We start from the raw sequence: 24674 nt of genomic DNA, 5'->3' as shown, positions 1-24674 counted from the left end.
TAATTTTAAAAAATATTCTTTGCAAAATATTATGTTAGTATACAATTAACATCATATGGGATTACTTACTGATAAAATATACCTTATACTGAATATTATTAAATTGATAGCAAAAAACTACCTGCTTCTTTTGTTGTATATTTTAGAAATTAATCTTGTTCTGTGATAAACTTTGCATCATTATGATGTAACAAAAGTTTCGTTTCACATGGTCCCACATATTATAATTTCTAATTCATCTTTTTCTCCCTGTGCAACCAAGTATTTCGAAAAACAACTGCATATTTTTTTACATATAACTGTACATATTATTTGGAAGAAAGCACTGTATATTATCTATCATATATTGTAAGTTGTGAATTATTTAAAATTGGACAATATTGAATGTACGATTGAGCAAAAAAGGGAGTTTAAAAAATATTCATAAAATTACAATTATTTAATTTGATGTATGTTTTGATCTCATGGGTAGCACAAATTTGGTTCTACATCGAATATAATAACCTGGCTTTCTCATTTCTGTGGTTTTTCGTATAATATTCTGTGTTTCTTTCCCATCTTCTCCCTCATCTTCATCATCACTCAATATCGGAATAAAATTATTTATCTTCCTGTATAATAATAATGAAAAAAATCTATATTAAATTTGCGTATTTAAAATATTTAAAAAGCATATAAATCATTAAATTCTTAGCTTTTTAAAAGCATAAATGAAATGCACTTGTTGTAAAGCATAGAATGTGAAAAATCTTAAAACTATTTAATGGAGTAGTAATAAAGAAGTAAGCTAATAACATGCTTAAAAAAAAAAGCAAATTAATCTAATTGAAAAGTAACCACCTACGAAGATCGGAAGTCGTAGTTTTTGATCTAGTATGGGGAGGTGAAAACATATATTTTGGAACTTCTCCAATTGCTGCAAATAAAATAATATTACTTTTATTATAATTAATATAATTATAATATATTCATAGCATTATTTTCATAAATTATTTTGAAAAAAAAATTTAAATATCATATTTAAATCTCAATATAGTATTAAAAATACCTTTTTGATCCAATGGTAGATCTTTTGTTTTCTCTGGTTGTGAAAATAAAAATTGGTTAGTTTCTTTATCTTTAGTATCTTGTTTTATTGATTTTCGAGTTTTCCTTGATCCATCTATTTTTTGATTAGAGGAATCTGAAGTTGTACGCTTTTTTTTCATAACAACTTCTTTACTATTAAAATCGTCTACTGGATTTGTGGTTTCTATTATTTCTTCTTCTATTATTGTCTCTTCAAAGATTCCTTTGCTCCGAGTACTTCTGGTTTTTCTTTTTATTTCTGTTTGTGATAAATCAACGCTTGCAGCTCTTCTCATTCGGGAATTCTGTTGCCTCTTATTTGCAGTAGATATTCTCTTTTTTGATGGAACACTTAGAATTTCTTCAAGTTCTTCTGGTATTGATTGTATCGATGATCTACGATTACGTGTATTCGCAGTTGGTCTATTTATTACTTGTTTTACCAAAAACTGCTCTTCTATTCCTTCTAGTGGTGATTCAATTTCTTGTGAAATAATTTCCTTAGTTACATTACTAGTTCTCCGAGTTTGTATTAGACTAATTGTCTCCTTAGATACAGAACTACCACGTTTTCTTGACGATTTAATAGTACTTGATTCTTCTATTTCTTGTTCATTTGTTTTATATTCTTTTGTTAATTTAGAAGAGTTTGCATTCGATTTTTTTGCTCCTCCAGAAGATTGTTTCATCTTTGAACTTGTAGTTTTTGTTTGAACTTTTTTCATGTTATCTTCTGTTGATATATTAGATATTGACAATATTTCATCGTTCTTTGATAAAGATTTTACTGGTTCTAGCTCTTTCTGTACTGAAGCAGAACGTCTACTGCTTCTTCTTATTGGAATCTTGACTTCTTCACCTTCTGTTTCTATAGAAACATCTTTGGTTACAGAAGATGCTCGTTTACCTCTAGTTCTTTTTGGAGTTGACATTTCGGATAATCCTTCTGATCCAGAAGAGATCGTCTGTTTAATATTTTCATCTGTAGATACCATAGATCCAAGTAATACTTCTTTTACAAGCGAACTGGCTCGTCTCGACCGTGATGTTTTTGATGGAACTTTAGAAGGTGAACTTAAAGGAGATGAATTGATTTCTTTTGTAATGGAAGAAGCTCTACGTGATCTGGTTATTCTAGGTGTAACTTCTAAGTTTAAAGTAGATATATTAACAATATCTTTTGAATTTGTACATTCTGGTATATCATGGACTGAGTTCTTTCTTGTTTTTCTATTAGAATTATTGTTATCAAGTCGTATTGATTCTTTCTTTATCTTAATTTCATCTGCTATTTCTTTCTTTTTTATAGAAAATTTGGACTGGCTGTTTTCTTGTCTATCTAAAGCTGTAACACTTCTTTGAAGAGTATCTTGTACTTCCATATTAGAATCAGATTCATCATCTGTAATATTTAAATCACCATAAATATTATTAGTGTCTGAAGGTATTGATTTCGATTCTTGTTTTTGTTTACTCTCTATTTCATCAAGAACTAAAACTATCTCACTATCACTATCCGAAGACTCATCATCAGTAATATCGAAATGCTCACCATTCTTTGAACTCGTATATTCTTCAACGTCGTGAATAAATTCATTCGGTTTATCGCGAAACGATTGATAACATTGCTCTTTGTTCTCTGAATGATTTAAATTTTTTTTCATTAGATTAGAAATATTTTTACATTCTTCTTCATTGTTGTAATTTTCTCTAATAGTTTCAAAAATTTTAACACTCGAAAGATCTTTATAATTATTTTTTTCATTTTTTAATTTTTCATCATCACATAATTCTAAATGATTTGATTGATGTATACTTTCTGAAAGTTTACTTTCTGGAATAATATCTTTTTCGATCTCTGTATTTATAGATTCTTTTGAACTATATCGTGATTCTTCTGGAATAGAACTTTTTATCAAAGGAGTCGACGCAAAAATACAATTAGTATTCTGTTCCTTAGGAATTTTTGATAAACACTGAAATTCATTTTCACTAGTTCTTTTTAAAGAAACATTTGTCTCAAAACTACTGTCTGGAGAAAGTATTGCAGTAGAATGAATCGAAGAAGATAACATAGAAAATCTTTTAGATATTTGCGGAATATTTTTTATGGAATGATTATCCAATATATTAACTGAAGAAGTATTTAAATGTGAATTTACATAGTTTCTTGATTTTGAATAATTAGTTAAAGATTCGTTTATAGATTCTGTGGATGTTTGCAAATAAGTTCTTCTAAGACTTGGTCTAGGTCGAGCTGTGTAAACATTTTTACAAGTATAATCATTATTTGATAAGATTGCATTTTCAATTGAAGATTTTTCACTCACTGTTGGACTTTCAAAAACTTCTTCACTTAATTCTGAAGTATTAAGTTTAGAAAAATCTTCTTTTCCATTAATCTCGTCATCAGAACTACTTTTCTTTGATTGGCTAATATTGAATCGTATCTGTCGATTAACTTTACGCTCTTTATCTAATACAGAATTGTCCATGACTTCTTCTTGTAAACTACCTATAGTTGGAGAAGTTGAGGATCTTATAAGCTGCCGAATTTTTAGAATAGAATGCGGAGTTTCAATCGGAGTATTTCTATTACTGGATATTTTTCGTTTTACCAATGGAGTATTAAATACAGCATTTAAAACTGTTTCATCATCATCCAGTAACTTTCTACGCTTTGTTCTATCTGGAGTTTTCATTTCATTGTCTTCTTCATCATGTGTAACTTGTTCTAAAGTGCGTTTTCTATTATTTTGTACTATTTTAGGAGTCATTACACAGCTTATATTAACTCTTTCGTTACTTGGTTTTAATGTAGCCCAAGGAGCAGTGACAAAAGGAATTACAGATTTTTCCTCTCTAAGATAAGTCTCTTTTGCTTTCTTAATAACTGTTTCATAAATATTTAAATTTTTTTGAGAACTTTTTTTATGAGTCATGGGTCTGGGATATCTAGACTCTAAACCTGCATCTAAATTTGTTTTATTTATGCTTACAGAAAATCGCTTCACCACATCAGGTAAAGTTGCATTATAGGCGTTTAACATATCGGTATGCATATTTTTAGAGACAGAAGAATTGAACCATATATTCAAATTTCCACTATTTGCTTCCATATAACGACACCGCTGTAAATAATATAATAATTTTATATCTTCAGATTTCGAATCTTCCAGAAATTTGACAAACATTTCTTCCTCTTCGGAGTCTAGAGCCAAATGTAAAATATCTCCGAGTTTATCATAATTTTTACAAGCTTGAAAGAAGCACATAAGTAACTGTGTATAATGTGATTGTGGTCTGCGATGAAAAGCAGATTGAACTAATCCATGTTCTACTGATAAACTTATCAATGTACTTTTATCTTGAATTGATGACAAAGGTGGTTTTTTTATACGTAGATACATCAAAGCTAATTTATGTTGACTGCTCCTTATCAGTGTCTTTAATACAAGTTTATGATGCCAATCTTTGACATCAGAATCACTAACTAATTGACCAGTCATCATATCCAGAAAACCATGATAGTCTTCATGATCAAGTAGCCAGAAAGCTTGAGTAAGTTTTATAAGACTTGGTCTCATTTTAAAAGAAGAAGGATATTTGATTAATTGATCAACTCCAGGATAAGATCCTTGTAATAACATAGCTAAATCCATCAAAAGATATATAGTAATTTGATGTTTACATTCAATTTCATTTGCTTCTGTTTGGTCACAATCGGTCAAATAACTTCTTAATAATGACTGTAAAGAAGGTGGAGGATAATAACCATTAGTATTTGCATCTCCAGCTTCTCTTTCCCATTGTAAATTTAAACCAGAACATTCTCGAGTAATTAATTCATCTATGAAAAGTACTTCTTCTTTTTCGTCTTTCGGATTATTATTCTTAATTGATTCTCGTTTTTCTTTATACAAAGTGAACAGTTTCTCAAATGGATATGGAATCTTCAGAGTAAGAGAAATTGGTAATGGACTATCATCTAAATTTTGTGATTCAGGTAATAAACCTACGTCATAAAACCATAGCAGTACTTTGAAATACATAGATACTCGTTTCAATGCTCTTTTTTGCTTCATTAAATTGTTTGTTTCAAAAGGTAGTTTTCCTACTACATTAGACAGACATTCCAGTTGCTGATAACAAAATCTTAATGTTTTTACTTCAGATTCTCCTATATTATTACCTGATTGGTCAAATAAAGGAACACATAAATGATCAGCAATCATTTTTATAGAAGATGCACGCTGTATTCCCCACTTTAAAAAACTTGGATACATGTAAGCTGCACTTCCATCTGACCATTCTTTAGCACATCTGATTAAAAAAGTCGCCCAACGTTGTTCCAAACAAAGTGATAATAACATATCTCTTTGAACATTATGATCACTAGAAAAAGAAACTTCTGTGTTGAAAGGTATCAAACCAACAGAGAGACACTTGTGAAATATTTCAGAAGGTTGCATTAATATAATTGGGCCTGTAATGGCAATTTCACGAAGCAACTCAGCCTGAACGCCTCTAGAAAGCCAAAAAGTTAGTTTTGATAAACTTAATTCTATCCATTCAAGAGATAAAGAATTTGGATAGAATAATTCTTCTGACGAAGTTATGTTATTGTTAGGAAATTCTTGCAGAGTGCGAGGAATATAAGCACAACTTATTATTTCATTATTATTCATGTTATAAGACCTATTATTCGTATTATAACAGGCTAATATACTATTTGGATTCTTGCATTCACTTATAGTTTGAGGCATTTGTTCCTTATACCATTGATTCAAATCAAATAAGAAAGTTCTATTTATAGTCGAAATTAAAAGCAAACTATCTTCACCTCTCTTACATTCTGACTCTGTTTGATCTAGATTATTTCCTCTTTCAATTGTAGACAAACTAATTACTTTATCTTTTGGATCTAATTCGATCTCAAATTTAAGACTAGGCTCAGCTTCTAAATTAAAATATAAATTGGTTCCTCTATCACAATATTTTCGTTCAAACAACAAAGCAAACATTCTCAAAAGAGGAGGCATCTTAAATGAGTCATCTTGAAAAACCACCCATAAATAATAAAAAGGTCTAGGATCATCTGTTGGTTCTAACAATGCTAAATGTGTTATTATCATAGTTTCATCTACAGGCATGCTAATCCATCCCACAGAACCATTATTTTGCCATATTATTATTCTGCCTAAACATCCTGATATTAAACAACCAATTTTTGTTGAACTAATTATTGTATTCGTTAATTTTTCATCTAGAAAACCATTAGATTCAAAATCTTCTCTATTAAAACCAATATGTTTTTCTATACCTACAAATATAAAAATGAAAATGTATATTAGAATATGTATATTAGAATAGAATAAAAAAAAAATAAAAAAAATAATATTGTTTTAACAACTTACGTTGAGTTAGCAAATTGCAAGTCATATGTTTGCTATTATTTCTATGGAAGGAATCTTTTGTTGTTAAAATTTCTATTTCAGCAGGAGAAATTTCATCCATCATCACAGATAAATCAGGAACCTCCCAAATAGATCTCTGAAGATCAATCATAAGGTGATGAAGATTGCGTAATACTACACAAGCTATACCATCCATTTGCATAAGAATATTTTCTGGTCTTTTATCATTGAACTCTTCCCATTGTGTTCCACCAGATACAATACAAACTTGTTCTATACCAGCTGGCATCTATAAAAAAAATATAAATATTATAAACATTATTTCATTCTAAATGCTTTATTTCAATACTTACTTTAATAGCTCTTAAAACACGAGAGGTAGTACAATCAAATATACACAATAAACCCATAGAATCTTTAATTCTTGTTGCTTCATTATCTAAACCAACAAGAAGTAAAGGTAATTCCCCACATTGAGCAGGAAATTGACAAACACAAGTGATCTTTCCTCGAAAAGTCCATGAACTGGTACTTTCACCAGTTTTTACATTAAGAACTACTAAATGGCAACCATAACTTAGCCAAGCATATGTAATATCATTTAGAAAACCTCCATGTACATTATCAGTATTATTATATATTCGTGAAATATTTGATGATCCACATCTATGATCATCATCTTCTATATTATTTAAATATTTTGTTATAGAATGTTGAATATCTATAACATTACGATTCTATAAAAAAATAATGTGATTAGAAGTGATATCACTATAATAAACAAGTATTGCAATAATCATATGAATTTTTTTAAAAATGCAATATAATATTATTAATTACCTCGCAGCTAACTTCTTCTAATTCTTTCATATTTTACACGTGATATTAAAATAGATGAAATAAGGAAGAATCATTTATAAACTTTCTCACTAAGATCACCATAAGGTTATGTTGCCGCCAAATTTCAATGATCCTGTTACATACCGATAATGACGATTGGCATAAGCTTGAATAGCGTACATTCACAGTAAAATATGATAGAGTATTCGGAAAACGGCGTAATTTAGAATCATACAGAAGAAAATTTATATTACTTTTAAATTCGTTCCGCTATTCGTGCGTACATTTTAAAACTGTAACTATACAACTGCGAAGTACGTTAAGAAGTGTTACCAATTGCATGATTTATGAATGACATTTAATACAAACATAAAATATTAATTACTATATAATTTTAAATTTAATCAAATGAAAGAAATTTAAAAATATTCTAGAATAATTATACTAAAAGATTGTGAAATAAATTTTGATTATCATATTCAATGCTCATAGAAAGAAAGCATTGTTTCTAATTATTAAATTCTAATTATTATATTAATTTTATTTAAAAAATACTTGACATTTTAAATCTGAATAAAAATATTTATAAAAAGAAAGAGAATGTAAATATAAAATTAATAAACAACGATTTTATGTTATTTTTTATATTGTTATTAAAATTAATATTTTAATTGATGAATTTTTAATTTCTTAAAAATTCCTATATTTAAATTTTATATATATTGCACTTAAAATATTGAATTTCAAATATTTTTATTTTATTTAATTTGTTATATGATTATTTATTATAATTATATATATATTTCAAATAATGAGAATTATTTATTCAACTATTTCAACTATTAAATAATTTATTAAAAAAAATGAAAATATCTTAAATATATTAAATGCTCTTAATGATATTTCTCTAGTGGATAGGCCTCAGTTGATTGTCAGAATATTTTTTTATAAATTCCAAAACTAATATTTTTTATATTATTTATCACAATAAATATTATCTAATATTATAATTACAATTATTTCATTATTAGAATAAGTTCTATAAATTATGAAAATTAAAACTATAATAATATTGTCATAAATATATATTAATTAATAATTCTAACCTTTATTAATATTAAATTGCTTTGCTAAATTGGCTTACAAAGTTTAAAATTATTAACAAAATATTAAGAAATGATTATTATATTATAAAATGTCATATCAAGATTCGCCGTTTTCGACTATGTATGGTCAAGATGATTATGATATTGATGAAGACAATGATGAGTATTTAGAGGATGACAGAGATGTTGAAGAACAAGATGAAAGTGATGAAGGTATAATTATTTTATAAAAAATTTTATTTATAGGTAATATTTATATTTATTCAATGTAAATTTTCAGACACAGAGGAAGCAAGTGAAACAGATCTTGGAAAATCTGAAGAATACACAGAAATAAAAGAACAGTAAATAAATAAATTTATATTAACTTTTTTCTTTTAATAATGAAACTTAAAATTTCCAGGGTTTATCAAGATAAATTAGCTAGTTTGAAAAAACAATTGCAACAGTTAAAGGATGGAACACATCCAGAATACAATCGTAAATTAAAACGCTTGGAGGCTCAATATAAAGAAAGGTTCATATTTTCTGCTATAAAATTTGTTTTAAATATAATTATCATGTTCTTCCTTTAATTAAGTTATTTATTTACAGATTACGATTGAATATAATTTATCGTGATTATTTGACAGAATGGGTAGAACGAGATTATATATTAGAAAAGAAAGCAGCAGTGAAGGAGTTTGAAGAAAAGAAAATAGATTTAAAAGAAAATTTACTAACTGACATGGAAGAAAAACGAAAAATGATAGAATCTGATCGACACACAATGGAACTTACTGGTGATTCAATGGAAGTAATATAAATTTGATATGAGTATATCAATATATTATAATTATTATAAAATATTCATTTTTCTATTCATTGTTTAGGTAAAACCTGTAATGACAAGAAAATTACGAAGACGACCAAATGATCCTGTACCTGAAAAAGTAGAAAAACGGAGGAAACCACCTCCTGCTCAATTAAATTATCTATTAGATGAAAAAGAAATAGAAAGTGATTTAAAAGCTATTAGTCGCGGTAAAGTACTGACCACTGTTCGCAAACCAGGTACTGATTCAAAATTTTAAAACAATATGCATACATTAATTTTGCATCATCTTACAACAGTATTACCACATTACAATGCAATCAACATGCCTTCACAACATATTCCTCCACCCTCTGATAGTCCTATGATAGAGACTAGAATAGAAGATGGAAAACTTTTACATGAAAGGCGATGGTAATTTTAATTTTTACATCTTCATATAAAATGTAAATATATTTTATATTCAAATAAATAAATTATTAGGTTCCATCGCGGACAACCAGTATATGTAGAGGGAAAAGATTTAACCAGGTTTGCTGCAAATATTTCTGCGATAGGAACAGAAGCCGTAAGTAAATAAATATTAATAAATTCACATTATTTATTTTTTTTATTATATTTTTTTTTTAATAATAATTTACTCATTTCATTCAAGATTTGGGTGAAGAAAGTTTCAGATGGAAGTAAAGTGCGGATATACTTATCCCAATTAAGTCGAGGGAAGATTTCGATCAAAAGAAGAGCATCATAATGACTATCATAATGAAGTATTCATCGTTATAAATTTAAGTGTTCAGTAATTGTTACACTTGTGATATGATATTAGACTTGTAGTTTATTGAAGTTCTATTTTCTGGATTCAATATAACTCTTACTGTACTTGTTTTTTGCCACCAATAAAACCAGACTTTTTGATGATATTGTATTGCCATATACATCCATATAAAATAAGAGAAAAGTAACAGAAACATCATAGCTAATAATAAATAAGTTGTCCATCGTGCTGGAGGAAAATTATCATAATTATTTTTTGCGTAAAAATCGGCCGCAACTATACAAATGTAAGAACATCCTATCGCCATAGGCGTAATAATAATGCTCCGAAGTAAATCAGCTTTCAAACTGCGAACATATAATTGATGTTGTTGTTGATTAAGGCACATCCAAATTATTATAGAATGTAAAATATTGTAGCGAGGAGTTCTCCTGACATCAAAGTGATATCCACATAATTCGCAACTATTCCTGTTACTTTCCTCTAGCCAACGTTCTAAACATTTTAAATGTATTGCACCCATAGTTCCCTTGAAAAAATTTTATCTTTTAATTTCTTTGGAATTCATGAAATTTCATTAATGTTAATGACGATTAGCTAACCTTACACTTGCAAGGATATGTAATAGGTAAATGTTGGGAAGAATCATAGCAAATGCGACAGTGTATCTCCTCATTAAAAGATTCGGGTAAACTTAATTTCGGTCTTTTATTCGAATCATGTTTTATATCAAGTTTCCGTTTTATTGTCAGCTTGACATCTTTATTCTTTTGATCGCATTCCGCTTCGACTTTCGCTATAATTTTTTCTAGCACACTTTCGACAGAACTCCTTTGACTGGTCATTATAAACTGTTTTTAGTTGTTTAATCTGAATATTTTTAATGTATTCAAGAAAAAAAGACGAACGAAAATATATCAATTACATGATAATTTCAGTCTGTTATTGTTATACTTATATCATTTTATGAAGTTATAAAAAGATAAATCTCATTATAAAATATAACAATTTTTTTCATTATGTATTTATATAATTTTATCCTATTTATTATAAATATACATGAATAGGGAAAAGAGGATTGAAGTATCTGTTTACATGTATAAAAACTTGTATTATATTACGAAGAATACAGTTAAGTTAACTAAGATATTATTAATGAAATATGTAATAATGTGCAGTTTGTAATTAATCACTAAATTATGAATAAACGTTTGTCACTCAGCCATCATATCCACACTGGGACAATCTTCACCTATATTACTTGGAGATGTTTCTAATTCTCCGATTTCATTAGATTCGCTATAAATATAAATTTCATATATATTTCATATATTCATATAATTTCATATATTTCTATAAATTTTTTAGAATATAAATTTTTAAAATATCATTACCTGTCTAATGAAGGATCATTGCTAAACATTTCAGTTGGAACAGTAGGTGGTGCTTTTTCTGGTACTAATTCCAAGTAAGTTTGTCGAGACTCTAGATGTCTTTCTACTTCTTCTGGTGTCATATGTCCATCTGACATTAAAGACATTGGTACTATATTATTTGATGATTGTACCTGAAATATAAAATGTTTGTGAAATAACTTACTTATTCATTAAAATTACTCATAATTACTTACTATGGGTGTGTTATTTGATTTTGTCACTTTTGGAGTAGGTTTCTTCTTTTTACTTGTATTAAGAGGCTTTGTTACTGTTGGTATATGATGTGGTGTGTGATTACTAATGCCTATTTCTATTTTTTTTCTAAGAACAAAACATAAAATCAATATAAATTATAATTTGTTTATAATAGAATTTCTTTCAGTTACCTTTTTGAAGTATCAAGACGTGTAACTTCCTCATCAGATGATTCTGTTTCATCACTTTCACTGAATGAAGCATCTACCTTCTCATATTGTAATAATCTATCCAATAAAAAACTTTTATCCCTATTTACTTTAAGTAGTTTTCTTTGTGTAGATCGTAAAGCTTCTTGAAAACATTCATTTTCCTAAAATAGTTATTAAATAATACAATTGCAATTAAAACTTATATAAAAATATTAAATATACATACATAAATTAAAAATTTTAATTTTCTTTTAAGATTTCGATATTGATCCTTGTAATTAGGCACTTCCTCCTCTGGACTATCATCGTCATCATCTTCTGCATCTGCATTGTTGTTTGCAATTGAACGACAATACCATTCTTCCAACATTGATCATCCGCAACTAAAAATTGATAAACATAAAATTATTTACAAACGTTATTTTATATAATATTTTATAAACATGTAATAAAGAAGTAAATTTTTAATATCGTTTATTCGTATAATTATAAAAAATATTTTTATACAATATAATTTCTCTATAATTTACATATTATAATAAATATATTATTAATGTCAATTTTATGCTATTTAAGGTTAACTTCTCAGCAATAGGAGATAGGGTGACAATATATTTAATAGAAAATTAAAGAATGATCAGATAGAATTGAAAAATCTGAATTAAAATAAAATAAAATGCAGTAATACTTACGCAAAACTTTAAGATGATTTCTTTTGTGGTGCGAATAATCGAGATGAACAATTAGGAAGATAAATAAGTTGTTTATGACTGGCTTCCATTCTGAATTTCTTTATCGATTCTATAGTAAATTCAAAATGCTATCATTCGATAAGAAATATTAAATTAAATATTTACAAATTAAATATTTACGATTTAATAAATTCTTCTTTTAAAAGATAAACAATAAAAATTTTTATAAATTTTTTAAATATTAAATCAATAGTTTTTAAATATTTTTTTAAATTTATAATAATAGAAAAATTACAACATTTTCTCATTTATGGAATAAGCAATAAATTTATGTAATTTATGTAAAATTTATTAAATTAAAATTTCATAATTTTGTGCAATATCTATTAAATAAATAAATCATACAAAAAATATATAAAAATATATTATCTTTATATATTGTAATATATAAATATATTATTTTATTTATTAATTATTTATTATATTATATATCTTTTATATATCATAAGTGAATATTGATTATATCTAATTAATGTATAATAATGATAAAAATAAAAGATTGAATTATAAATAATAAAATAATGAATGTTATATATATTTTTCGCCAAAAAATTTAAATATTATAAATAAATTTTTTTAAATTCGAAACGAAAAATAAAATATTTTTTAATATTCAAAAAGTCGATATAGTTATTATCTTTTATTTTTTTAAAGAACCATATTTTTTTCTTTTTTAATGAGTATTTAAAACCTTTTAAAAAAATAATTTATAATTGTCGCTATCGATGCGCTATGTTACATGTTCTAATTTGTTTCAAAGAGTTTCCTATCTTCTCAAAACTGATTGTCTATGAATATATTGAAGTAAAATTAATAAACTTACATGGTCGAAGTTTTTAGTTTTTATAAAACAGTCTTTAGAGAAGAAATTGTTAAGTGTTATTGTCACAGTGCAAATCTTTTAAAACGTTTTTAATAATTAAAAAAGGATTTTTGCATTCCAAATGGGTATACCGAAGTTCTTTCGATACATAAATGAAAGATATCCTTGTCTCACAGAAAAATTGAAGGACTATCAGGTAATTAAAAAAAAAAAGTTGTCAACAGTACTTGCCCTTTATGTTTTTACGATTCTTTATCATTACTCGATAGTGTCTTCTTTACATTTTTCTCATACATTCTATTACTATAAATTTTTTGGTTTCTTAAAATATGCATATAAATAATATTTTAAAAATAAATATATCTTCATATTATTAATGTATTATCAATGATTATCATTATTTCCAGATACCTGAATTTGATAATTTATATTTAGATTTAAATGGTATTATACATGAATGCTCACATCCGGACGATACGGATATTACGTTCCGCATTTCAGAAGAAATTATATTCAAAAATATATTTCGTTATATTCAGGTATTATTTTGCATGATCCAGCCTCAAAAATTATTTTTTATAGCGATTGATGGCGTGGCGCCACGTGCGAAAATTAATCAACAAAGAAGCAGACGTTTTAAAGCTGCAAAAGATGCACAAATTCAAGAAGCTAAAGCAAGAGCTAAAGGTATAAATTTACCTAAAGAAAAAAGATTTGATTCTAATTGTATAACTCCAGGAACACTTTTTATGTCCAAACTGGATGAACAATTAAAATATTTTATTACATATAAAATATCAACTGACAAACTTTGGCAAAAGTGTAAAGTTATATTAAGCGGATCTCAGGTTCCTGGAGAAGGAGAACACAAAATAATGGACTACATACGTCATATGAAAGCACAACCAAATTATGATGTAAATACTAAACATTGTTTATATGGTTTAGATGCAGACTTAATAATGTTAGGTTTATGCACTCATGAAATACATTTTACATTGTTGAGGGAAGAATTGACATTTGGTAAAAAACAAAGAAAAGTTTGTTTAACTCCAGAAGAGACAAAGTTTTGTCTATTTCATTTATCTCTATTAAGAGAATATATAAATCATGAGTTTTCCTCATTAAAGGAAAAATTGCCTTTTTCATATGATTTAGAAAAAATAATCGATGACTGGATTTTAATGGGATTTCTTATAGGAAATGATTTTATACCACATCTGCCAAATTTACATATTATACATGGTGCATTGTCTGTACTATATCAAGTATATATCGACGTAATGCCTACATTAGATGGTCAGATAATCTAAAACAAAAAAAGCATGTAATACAATATACTTCATAAGTTACTTAAATTTAAAAATTTATTTTAGGTTATATAAATGAAGCAGGAACGTTAAGATTAGATAGATTCGAAAAATTCATGGAAAGACTTAGTCGTTTCGATATATTACAATTTTCTGAATATTATGCAGATTTGAAATATCTCGAAAGTAAAACAGGAAGATCTCTTATTGAAACTGAAAAACTCAATGAAAAAAAATCAAGTAATGAAGAAATTCGTTCTCCAAAAAAAGTACAAGATAAAGAATTCGATATGTTACTTAGAACTGCCGCGGAGATGGTATTTAAATCGTATTTATTTATTATCCATTAAATGATGGAAATTTATAATACTTGATTTTTAATATTGATTCTTAATGTAGTCATTAGGAAGATATGATGATGAAGATGGTGGAGATGATAAGTCAGATAGTGAGATGTATACAATGGAATTTGTTCAATGCAAGAAAGATTATTATATTAATAAACTAAAATATGAAAATATAGATGAGTAAGTGTTATTAACAAAAATTGTGCAATCTAATTTATACATTCTCTATGTATATTAACTATTTTAGAGATTTTTTACGTTCACAAGCCGAGGGTTATGTTAGAGCAATTCAATGGAATTTAAATTATTATTATAACGGATGTTGTAGCTGGTCGTGGTATTATCCACATCATTATGCACCTTATATTTCTGATATAAAAGATTTCAAAGATTTGAAATTGGAATTTGAATTAGGAGAACCATTTTTACCATTTGAACAATTATTGGCTGTGTTACCATCTTATAGTAAAGAATTATTACCATCAGCATTCCAAACATTATTAACTGAAGAAAAATCTCCTATAATTAACTATTATCCATCAGAATTTGAAACAGATTTAAATGGCAAGGAGCAAGAGTGGGAAGCTGTAGTACTTATTCCATTTATAAATGAAAAAGATCTATTAGATGGTAACTAAAAGATTGCAAAATTTCATTTTTCTATAAATTAAAATTATTAATTAAAATTTTACAGCAATGGCACCTCATTATTCAAAATTATCTTTGGAAGAACAAGCAAGAAACAAGCATGGACCAATGTGTTTATTCACTTACACAGAAGAAGAATTGGGCATGTATCATGCACCTGAATATTTTCCTAATGTTATTAATAATTATGCGAAAGTGCAACTAATTAATCGTGAAGACATTTACGTTCCTCGAGAAAAATTAGTACGGGGCTTGTGTTCTGGTGTAAGACCAGATATATACTATCCTGGTTTTTCTACTATACAACATATAGAGCATACTGCAAGTTTGGAAAAAGCTAAAGTAAATTATTTAAAATTTTTTTCTCTTCATTATTTTATCTATTCTACTTTATTTTATTAAAGTATTATCATCGTGTATAGATAAAAGTATTTCAACGACAATCTAATCGAGAAAGTATGATTTTACATATAAAACCACAACCCAAAATTAATTTAACGACCATAGGATCAAAATTATTAGGTCAAATAGTGTTCGTAAATTGGCCACATTTAAAGGAAGCTTTGGTAATTGGTGTTTCCAGTTCTTCTTGTATGAAAATGAATTTAATTAATCCGCAAATAAAACGTTTATATGATACTATTGATGGATCAGAATGGACTGTGGAGAAAAAGCGTATAACAGAAACGTAAATAATTAAAAAAATTTTTTTAATAATTTTAAAATTTAACCGTTTTTATAATAATAATTATTTGTAGGTATAAAGATCGTCTCGGAGTGGATATCGGAGAAACTAAATTTTTAGTTCATGTACGATTATTGGTAGGAAAAAAATATACTTTCGGTTCTTATGGAAAAGTGCATATTGAAAAGCATTGGAGTGAAATACCAAGTTGTTATGCTTATCAAACTATAGTAAAAGATATCACAATTCATTGCAATAATAATATACCAATATACAAAACTGTTAATGATATCTTCGAACCAGGAATTACATGTTTTATGTTGGGACATCCATATTATGGAGCAATGGGAAAAGTATGACGTGCAAAGTAATAAGAAAACAATCAACCTTTAAGTTCCATTTTTTTTTCTTTTTATAGGTTCGCGAATCTGCGATTTGTAAAAAATCAGGTCGGATAAAAGTATCCGTAATTACGGTGCGAGAACCATCTTTTGAAGGGATCAAACAAATTCAAGCTGATCTTCAAACTCAATATATGCGCGGAAATATAGCTTCACAAAGATTGGGTATAAGTCCTTTACTTTTAAGCAGAATTACCGGTACGATTTTTGTAAAACAATCCTCAAATGGACTTCAACAAGATGAAGTTACACACAATATTGGATTCAATTTAAAATTCACTAAGAAGAACGCGGAGGTATGAATATATGTATGTATATATTTTATTTTTTTTTAATAAAACAATTCTTATTTTTTCCCTTAATTTTAGATTCCTGGTTATACTCGAAAAGCAGAAGATGGTCCTTGGTTTTACAGTCCCAAAGTTCTCGATTTAATTCGTAGTTATATGTTGAGATGTCCTACTCTGTTTGAACGATTAGCTCAAAATCCAACCACAGGTATCTTTCAAGAGGAAGATCTATTTATTAAAGGGTAAAGAGTAATTTAATTAACAGTCAATTTTTAGCAAGTTTGATCATTGATCATTCGCAATATTTTGATGTTACAGTTCTGGAGAATTAAATGATACAGTGGCATGGTTGAAAGAACAACTTCATGGAATAGAAAGCCGGACGTGTGGCAGGGAAACCGTTGAAAGTTCTATAGTAAAAAAACTTGAAGAAGAAGTGGATACATATCTGAAGTCACCAAACAGTATTGGAAAAGTTGTAGATATGCAAGTACAACCATATTTGCTTTATACACCAAGTTTGCGTGTACGCAATCTTTCACCTGATCCAAAAGCAGAAACTTATTTGTTAGATAGAATTTGTTGCATTAAAGATAATTTCACTGTACCTCTTGGATATAAAGGAACTGTAATTGGAATACAAAAAATGGAAAACATATCAGATACTATGTATGATGTTTTGTTTGATAAACCAATTATAGGTGTGTGTAATTTTCTATTTATTCACTATTTCTTTAACAATAAATTTGATTCAGTTTAATATTATTTTTAGGTGGTCTTAGTATAAATGGCTCTTCTGAATTCCGCGCATATCGTTTAGCAGCTCTTGATTTTATAAATATTAGTTATGGACAAAGAATAGAACATAGTAAAGAAACTATAAATACAAATGTAGAATCTACAGAACAATGGAAAAACCTTATGTCTAATCAGGAAACACAATCGCGCACAAATGCTAGTACATCGTATAAGAATGAAAATCATTTGCCAATTGAAGCAGCCATGTCACCAAAATGGGTTGTCCATAAGAATACCGAAGAAACGGCAAAGAATCAGTTAACTCACAAATTTAAACAGTACAATGTACAGAATACTGTGAATATTCGAAAATCGCATAAAACAATGAAAAATATGCAACTTCCTCAGAACACACAGAAAAAGTCATCTATAGAGCCAACATCTGAATTCCAGGCAATATGGAATGAATTGCATAAAAAACAGGTTTTATGAATATAAGATATTTTATCTAAATAAGATCATTTAAATTTTTTTTTTTGCTTTTAATATATTCGAATTTATAATATATATACTATATTGTATATTATTTTTAATTTTGAAATTATTTCTTGTAAAATAATTCTTGAAATTATTTTAATTGTATCTAATAATATTTTAACAAATTTTAAATATTAATATAATTTATAGGAATTAAACAAAGCTACATCACAAGTTTCAACAAAACTCGAAAATCCGGTAAGCATAGTTACATAATTTTTTTTCTCATTTTATTATAATAAGTTATTTACAATTATCAATTATATTTCAGCCTCAAGATCCTAGTGCTTTCTTGAAGGCAGTGTTAAAAATTCCTGATGGAAGTGCTCAAGAACATCAACAATCTGGAGTATGTAAAACACCTAAATGTTCAAATAATTCACAGAAAGAAAACAAAGTATTAGATACACCACCTTTAGTGCAACAAATGTTCGATGTAAATACTTATTTCAATACTTATTTGTTATTTAAATATTGTTTCACTTTTTAGAAGAAAAATAATTGTTTTATTCTAGCATGCTCGACAGAATGATAAGACACCAACATGGTATTGCTCGCAATTATTGAATTACTATCAACTCAGTGGAGCAGGAATGCCTCGATATAGCTATTTTTGTATTGGAGAAAGTAATTTGATTCAAGCACAAATTCTTCTACCAGACAAGAGGATATTTGTGGGAGATCCATGTGTGAATCACGAACAGGCAGCAGGAAGTGCTGCAAAAAAAGTTTATGCAGTAAATTATTTAATTATTTCATTGAATTATCTTTTTAAATTTTTGTATTTTAATTAATTAAATTTATTTCTAATTTTTTAACAGGAATTAAAGTTAGCTAACTTATTGCCAAATATGAAAATACTTTTGCCACCTCCTCAACATTGGTATTCTAATCCTCAGAACAGTAATTGGTCACAAAATATAAGATCACCAGCCACACCATATTATCCACCAGAACCTAAATTTCTTCAACTTTCTCCTGAATGGGTCAAAAAAGATCATCGCAGTACTAGTTCTCAAGATACGTCCAAACAGAATAATCAGTATAAGCATCATATTCAATCAAAGATATCTCAAAATGAACCAAAGTCAGAGACAAAGAAGTGCCCAACAACTTTTGTACCCTTACAAGCACAAAAGAAAAGTAGACATATAATAGCTAAAAAGGCTATTAATAAAGATAGTGCAAATCAAAGTGCCAAAGATAATCCTCAACCTATAATACAACAAAAAGAAAAGGAATTGCCTACAAAGGTTCGTTAAAAAAATATATCTTTTCTTCTTGAAATAATTTTAAATTGTAAATATTCAATTTTAAATTTAATTTTTTCAGACGATAAAAGTAGAAACCGCCAGCACAATTGTCGAAAAACAAAAACCAGTGCAAAGTACCTCACATCAAGCACTTCACACACAAAATACACAAAATACACAAAATACACAAAATACACAAAATACACAAAATACACAAAATACACAAAATACACAAACCGTGATTAAACCTAAAAAATCGCGAGTTGCTGCAAAATTTTGCATATCATCACAAATTGAAGAAAACAATCACAGTAAAAGTTCAACTTAAAAAAGAAAAAGAATATTCGTCGATAAGCAATAAATGCACTTCGACGTGTTTATCTCTTTTTCATATATTTCTTTTTGATATTATGTAATAAAAATTCCAAAAAAATGAAGGTGCATGTATGCAGAAAAAACTTCAAAAACATTGAAGTATCATGCGTATAATACTCAATTATAAATAATTTTTATTTTAAAGTTTCCTTTTTGCCCCCTTTTTGTAAGCATATGAACTTGTTATACGTGTGAATGATGTTAAAAATGTCCAAGTTAATTCGTAATATTCACTTAATGTAATTACGAAGTAACAAGGATAAATGAGTATTTTATATGTTTCAATGTTTTATGAAGAACAGTATTGATTACTATAAGCTACAGTATATACATCATATTGAAGAAGAAAAATGACTCGTTTGTAAACTTTTAAAACATGCTGATCAATAAGAATGAATAAAAAAAAGTCAATGTATTATGTAATATACATTTGTTTATCGCTTTTTCTTTGTATATGTAATTTTTTTAATATACACATTATAGTTTTTATTTAAAATTATTTGTTATATAAAAGATAAACGTTACCCTTATCAAATTAATCCGCGACAAAAGATATTTTACATAGAATAGAGTAGCGTTTATTTAATAATTGGCTTATTCTTTAATTCATTATTGTGATTAATTATTTTTTGTTACCTTTTCTTTTTCTCTTTTATTGCTTGCGTGTCATTATATTCCAATTATTTGCTGAAGATAAATTCTGCAAGCTAAAATTTTGCAATAATTCACACATCCGTTTGTTTGTTCGTTCTCGCAGCACATTTTTAACGAAAGCGTCCTTTTGTGCTTGCGAAATTGTGAATAAGGCACCATGTTTCTCGAAGGCGACACGAAGCCACTGTGCTGTCCATTCTATGCATGTCTTATTTAATGTCAATAAAACTTCTGCGTGAGGCTCCAGATTACTCCGTGGTACTTCGCCTCCTATTATATATTTATTATATATTTATTATTTAAAAATGTTCAAAATTTTTACAAATATATTTATCTATTTACATACCTACACACTGCAAAATCACAGAAACTAATTGTTGACCAATTGGTTGTACGAACGTCTGTAAATGTGGACTCTGAGTAATAGCATGAGTAAGAAAATGTCCGGCTGCTCTGACGGTACCCGTTTCTGGTAACGTCAAGCAGTCAATTCCTGTAATAAAAATTAGATTTTTAAAAATTCTATTCTTTACTATAGATTTTTAAATTTTATAATAAAAAAATAAAAAAATAACGTAAATTGAAATTTAAAATTTACCACATTGCAACATTTCAGGAATTTGATCAGGAATTTGTAACAACATTCTGGTGTTTTTTTTGCAAATTTGAGCCAATAATCCAAGATATGCTTCCATTAATTCTGCCCAATCAGATAAATTTCCATTTACAGATCTGCAAGCCCTAACACCACATAGAGTAATTGAACTTATATCCGCGAAAACGGGACCTATTATGTTGTTCGGATCTCGTCCAAATAATAATACAAGTTGTCGAAGAAGATTTAAGGCAGCGGGATGAGGCCAAGTCTTATACGAGTTTGCCAAGATAAGAAGCAGAGGTCGAGCATCTTCCTCTGGATGCAACAATGACGTTAAGGATTTTTGAGCGCAAATATACATCTCTTCTAATGTGAAATTATCTTGACCCCATTCGGGATGAGCAACGATTTGACTAAATATTGGTAGTAAACCATCTAACACAGCCTTTCCAATAGAACCTTCCAATGTAGAGAAAAACATGGTAGCCATTTTTAATTGATTTATCACTGCACCACGTGCTATAAACCAAGGCTGTTGCAGAAGTTCTCGAATTTTTATTATACATAAACCTAATGTAGCATCTAAGTGAGCTAATTGTTCATCAACAGAAGGTAAAGTATTCAATAATTTTCCAGCTGCATACATTAATCGCAAACCCTCTGCACATCCTGGAGTAACATTCGGAAGAGTTCGTTCAATAGTATTAAGAATAGATGGAGCAAAAGGTGTAAGTTGTTGCTCACATTCTCGAGCTAAATCTTTTAAAGCCATAGTAGCAAAAGGTGCTGTCACCGAACCTCTTGTTAATCCTAAAGTAACAATTCGGAGCACTCTTTCAAGCCAAGGATCTGGATGTTCTCCGATCCATTCTGCATATGCTCCCATTGTTGAACATGCACATGCAAGTACCTGAAAACATAGAATAAAATTTTACATATTTATACTGCTAAATAAAGTAAAATAAATTTAAATTTACTATTTTTTTTATAAACATGATAATATTTTTTTTATAAACAAACAATCATAACATATAATTTGATTATGCACCATTTTAATACAAGAGAATTTGTTGTACCTCTCCAGGGTAATGATCGTATGGGATATGACTAAGAACCAAATCCATCAAAGCAGGAATGTAGTGGGATTCCTCAATACCAACACTGTCTGCTAAAGCCTCAAAAGCATGCAATGTAGATTCTACTTCTGTCCATTTTCCGGAGTTATCTAATGTCTGACTCAGCCTTTGTCCTAGAAGCACTAGTAAATCTTGTCCTAACACTCTGTAACAATAATCCAAAGCATCTGCCACATCTTGTCTATAACATCTGAAAAGCTCTCGTTCATCTGCATCTCCTGCTTCGCTAAGAGACGAAGGAAGTGTTGATTTTCTTAATAATGCTTGAACTAATCTTGCATAAACAGGTTTCAGAATCAACAAAGCACGACTTTCGTAAGGCTGGTCGAGAGTAGGAAGATAGTCCTGTAAGGCGTACCAAAATCCAAATGGAATAGAACTGCGAGTTTCATTTGTAGGATATCTTCCTTCTTGTTCAGAACATTGCAAAAGTAATTCAATTAAACCTTCAACAGTCCATTTTTGTGTTTCATTTCCTTCTTCCACTAAAGCATTTAGAAATGTTCTACTATGAGCTTCTCCAATTGCAGTTAAAATTTCACAAAAATATTTTCTATTATATTGCCTTGCCATGGTTACCAAACTATGTGTCCATTCCCACAATGTTTGTGGTCTCTTTGTAAGCTCACTATGAGTTACTATCATATTCAAGCATTCTTGTACAACTTCCCAGCCTCTGACATTTTCTTCATCATGTCCTTCCCTTTAAAATTGTGCAATTTAATTTATAAATATACCATATATATATACATAAATATACTGAATTTTATATATAAAAAATATGCTATTTATATTTATGTATATATGTGATATATATTAGTATACATTATATAGTACATACATATATGTTTAATTTTATACTACTAATTTATAATAAATATACTTTTATATTTTATTTATTATTATCATATATGTATATGTACATATATATATATATATATATATATTATACCTGCTTGGAGCATAATATGCTGCAGCTGCTAACAAATGAGAATATATTTGTCCTGTTGCCTCAAGGGGAAGTTGACCAACTTTAAGCCAAGCTAATGCACATTCCATAGCTAATAAGTGCATATCATTATCAATGTCTTGAGAGTTTGGATTGCACATTAAAAAAACTTGTTGTAAAAGCCAGGTTGTCTTATACCATCCATTTACTAAACATTCATGTAATTTGGCTCGTCTTGCTTCATGTCTTCTTTCAAACTGATAATATTATCAATATTATTAATATTATTTATTATATTTATTATATTATTTATTATTTATTATTTTTATCAGATTTATAAATTATATATATATATTTTACCTCTATAGGTAAAACAGAAAGTGTACGTAATAATAGTTCTAACATAGGAAGAGAATTATATGATAACATCCGCATTAGTTCATCTACAACATTTTTATCCTTGTCATCATTCTCTGCTACTGCGCAAGTATTTGCTACAAATCCAGCTAACTATAACAATAGGATTCCCTATTTAATTATCTAATTAACTTAAATTAAATTGAATAAATTCAAATAAAATATTACCGCATGACAGAGTTTAGACAGAACAACCTTTGGCATATTTGGCTGCTTCATAAAGTTTATTAAACGTTCCTGCAAAGCAGGATATTCACTCTTGGGTACTTCTTCCCATTGCTTAGAAATTTTGGCATGCAATGTAGTAGCTGCATAAAATTGAGCTTCCCTTGACTGATAAAAATCAGAATTATTATTTTTAACAAGATATTTATATTTACATAGAAAAAAGAATATTTCATATACCTTAGAAGGATCAAGAAGTTCCCAGACAAAAGTCCAGGCTTCTGGTGAGGCCTGAACCCTGAGGAGCCATGCATGCACATCATTATTTCCTTCCGCGTAAAACTGTTTCACAGCTTGATCGATTACAGTTGCATAATCCATCGTAAATTGTTTGCTAAATTTTATAAATAATCTTATATGTTCGATAACTACTAAATTTATACTTGAAAAGACCTCATTGTCATTAAAGAATTACTTCTTTCGCCTAATTTCGTCAGAATTTTATATTTAATTCGTTTCAATGTTTCTTTCACTAATAAATATACTATCATCTTCTTTGTAAATCATTTAAAGCGTGGTCCCGTATGAAATTCTTGCACATAAATTGCTTAATCCCTGTTTACACAGTCCTTTTCGATTTTTCGACCGTCTTCAAAATTTCATGATTGCGCGCAAAAACGACATCTTTCGCTATCGGCCGACAGCTCTATTTTTATTATACTTTTTAGAAACA

The 24674-nt window shown here is 28.0% G+C and overlaps 6 protein-coding genes across 6 annotated transcripts; 2 read left to right on the top strand and 4 right to left on the bottom strand.

Annotated features, from left to right (window-relative positions):
- Window positions 1-821: 821 nt before the first annotated feature.
- LOC108001720 (protein ELYS) lies at window positions 822-4718 on the bottom strand. Its single transcript, XM_062078891.1, has 5 exons — window positions 3231-4718; window positions 2804-3044; window positions 2389-2707; window positions 1049-2298; window positions 822-916 (listed from the first exon to the last, which is right to left on the bottom strand). The coding sequence occupies exons 1-5, from the start codon at window positions 4716-4718 to the stop codon at window positions 822-824; spliced, it is 3393 nt and encodes a 1130-aa protein (XP_061934875.1).
- Window positions 4719-4760: 42 nt separating this feature from the next.
- Window positions 4761-10163, top strand: LOC108001714 (sin3 histone deacetylase corepressor complex component SDS3). Its single transcript, XM_017062887.3, has 9 exons — window positions 4761-5074; window positions 8534-8644; window positions 8712-8775; window positions 8835-8948; window positions 9026-9227; window positions 9304-9484; window positions 9545-9659; window positions 9729-9813; window positions 9901-10163. The coding sequence occupies exons 1-9, from the start codon at window positions 4921-4923 to the stop codon at window positions 9994-9996; spliced, it is 1122 nt and encodes a 373-aa protein (XP_016918376.2). The 5' UTR covers window positions 4761-4920; the 3' UTR covers window positions 9997-10163.
- On the bottom strand, window positions 9837-10958 carry LOC108001716 (E3 ubiquitin-protein ligase MARCHF3-like). The gene is made up of 2 exons (XM_017062888.3): window positions 10623-10958; window positions 9837-10549 (listed from the first exon to the last, which is right to left on the bottom strand). Exons 1-2 carry the CDS (start codon window positions 10863-10865, stop codon window positions 10049-10051), a joined length of 744 nt encoding a protein of 247 aa, XP_016918377.1. The 5' UTR covers window positions 10866-10958; the 3' UTR covers window positions 9837-10048.
- A 152-nt stretch (window positions 10959-11110) lies between these two features.
- LOC108001717 (INO80 complex subunit E) lies at window positions 11111-20946 on the bottom strand. Its single transcript, XM_062078498.1, has 7 exons — window positions 20659-20946; window positions 12556-12664; window positions 12090-12246; window positions 11843-12024; window positions 11651-11777; window positions 11415-11587; window positions 11111-11319 (listed from the first exon to the last, which is right to left on the bottom strand). The coding sequence occupies exons 3-7, from the start codon at window positions 12231-12233 to the stop codon at window positions 11235-11237; spliced, it is 711 nt and encodes a 236-aa protein (XP_061934482.1). The 5' UTR covers window positions 12234-12246; window positions 12556-12664; window positions 20659-20946; the 3' UTR covers window positions 11111-11234.
- On the top strand, window positions 13370-20447 carry LOC108001712 (5'-3' exoribonuclease 1). The gene is made up of 17 exons (XM_017062884.3): window positions 13370-13634; window positions 13846-14737; window positions 14815-15065; window positions 15148-15275; window positions 15343-15725; window positions 15790-16085; window positions 16166-16431; window positions 16502-16781; window positions 16847-17125; window positions 17198-17361; window positions 17438-17820; window positions 17892-18340; window positions 18545-18592; window positions 18666-18830; window positions 18910-19131; window positions 19216-19647; window positions 19727-20447. The coding sequence occupies exons 1-17, from the start codon at window positions 13560-13562 to the stop codon at window positions 19973-19975; spliced, it is 4962 nt and encodes a 1653-aa protein (XP_016918373.2). The 5' UTR covers window positions 13370-13559; the 3' UTR covers window positions 19976-20447.
- On the bottom strand, window positions 20438-24644 carry LOC108001713 (importin-13). The gene is made up of 8 exons (XM_028668610.2): window positions 24182-24644; window positions 23945-24109; window positions 23720-23869; window positions 23363-23616; window positions 22351-23113; window positions 21275-22184; window positions 21023-21169; window positions 20438-20946 (listed from the first exon to the last, which is right to left on the bottom strand). Exons 1-8 carry the CDS (start codon window positions 24320-24322, stop codon window positions 20675-20677), a joined length of 2802 nt encoding a protein of 933 aa, XP_028524411.1. The 5' UTR covers window positions 24323-24644; the 3' UTR covers window positions 20438-20674.
- Between the last annotated feature and the right edge of the window lie 30 nt (window positions 24645-24674).

Source organism: Apis cerana, linkage group LG8, assembly GCF_029169275.1.
Source record: "Apis cerana isolate GH-2021 linkage group LG8, AcerK_1.0, whole genome shotgun sequence".
Lineage (NCBI taxonomy): Eukaryota > Metazoa > Arthropoda > Insecta > Hymenoptera > Apidae > Apis > Apis cerana.
Note: the sequence above shows the minus strand (reverse complement) of the source record. Positions and strands in the feature narration are given on the sequence as shown.

What these genes read in the sequence shown, in the direction of transcription:
- LOC108001720 (XM_062078891.1), bottom strand. Translation starts at nt 4,718, where the DNA reads ATGTTATTACAAGGATCTTATCCTGGAGTTGATCAATTAATCAAATAT. An exon ending in ATTCAAAATCAAGAAACTAT is followed by an intron (nt 3,045 to 3,230) that starts GTAAATTCACAT and finishes AATGAATTTCAG; the next exon opens with TGTTTATCAAAAATTCCTAA. An exon ending in TAATTATAAAGATCTTTCGA is followed by an intron (nt 2,708 to 2,803) that starts GTGTTAAAATTT and finishes TAAATCATTCAG; the next exon opens with AGAACAAAGAGCAATGTTAT.
- LOC108001714 (XM_017062887.3), top strand. Translation starts at nt 4,921, where the DNA reads ATGAAAAGTACTTCTTCTTTTTCGTCTTTCGGATTATTATTCTTAATT. An exon ending in ATCTAAATTTTGTGATTCAG is followed by an intron (nt 5,075 to 8,533) that starts GTAATAAACCTA and finishes TGTCATATCAAG; the next exon opens with ATTCGCCGTTTTCGACTATG. An exon ending in GACCACTGTTCGCAAACCAG is followed by an intron (nt 9,485 to 9,544) that starts GTACTGATTCAA and finishes ATCTTACAACAG; the next exon opens with TATTACCACATTACAATGCA.
- LOC108001716 (XM_017062888.3), bottom strand. Translation starts at nt 10,865, where the DNA reads ATGACCAGTCAAAGGAGTTCTGTCGAAAGTGTGCTAGAAAAAATTATA. An exon ending in CATATCCTTGCAAGTGTAAG is followed by an intron (nt 10,550 to 10,622) that starts GTTAGCTAATCG and finishes AATTTTTTCAAG; the next exon opens with GGAACTATGGGTGCAATACA.
- LOC108001717 (XM_062078498.1), bottom strand. Translation starts at nt 12,233, where the DNA reads ATGTTGGAAGAATGGTATTGTCGTTCAATTGCAAACAACAATGCAGAT. An exon ending in AATTAAAATTTTTAATTTAT is followed by an intron (nt 12,025 to 12,089) that starts GTATGTATATTT and finishes TAACTATTTTAG; the next exon opens with GAAAATGAATGTTTTCAAGA. An exon ending in AATCAAATAACACACCCATA is followed by an intron (nt 11,588 to 11,650) that starts GTAAGTAATTAT and finishes TTTATATTTCAG; the next exon opens with GTACAATCATCAAATAATAT.
- LOC108001712 (XM_017062884.3), top strand. Translation starts at nt 13,560, where the DNA reads ATGGGTATACCGAAGTTCTTTCGATACATAAATGAAAGATATCCTTGT. An exon ending in AAATATGAAAATATAGATGA is followed by an intron (nt 15,276 to 15,342) that starts GTAAGTGTTATT and finishes TAACTATTTTAG; the next exon opens with AGATTTTTTACGTTCACAAG. An exon ending in TCACTAAGAAGAACGCGGAG is followed by an intron (nt 17,126 to 17,197) that starts GTATGAATATAT and finishes CCTTAATTTTAG; the next exon opens with ATTCCTGGTTATACTCGAAA.
- LOC108001713 (XM_028668610.2), bottom strand. Translation starts at nt 24,322, where the DNA reads ATGGATTATGCAACTGTAATCGATCAAGCTGTGAAACAGTTTTACGCG. An exon ending in TTTCTGTTTTACCTATAGAG is followed by an intron (nt 23,617 to 23,719) that starts GTAAAATATATA and finishes TAATATTATCAG; the next exon opens with TTTGAAAGAAGACATGAAGC. An exon ending in ACGATCATTACCCTGGAGAG is followed by an intron (nt 22,185 to 22,350) that starts GTACAACAAATT and finishes CTATGTTTTCAG; the next exon opens with GTACTTGCATGTGCATGTTC.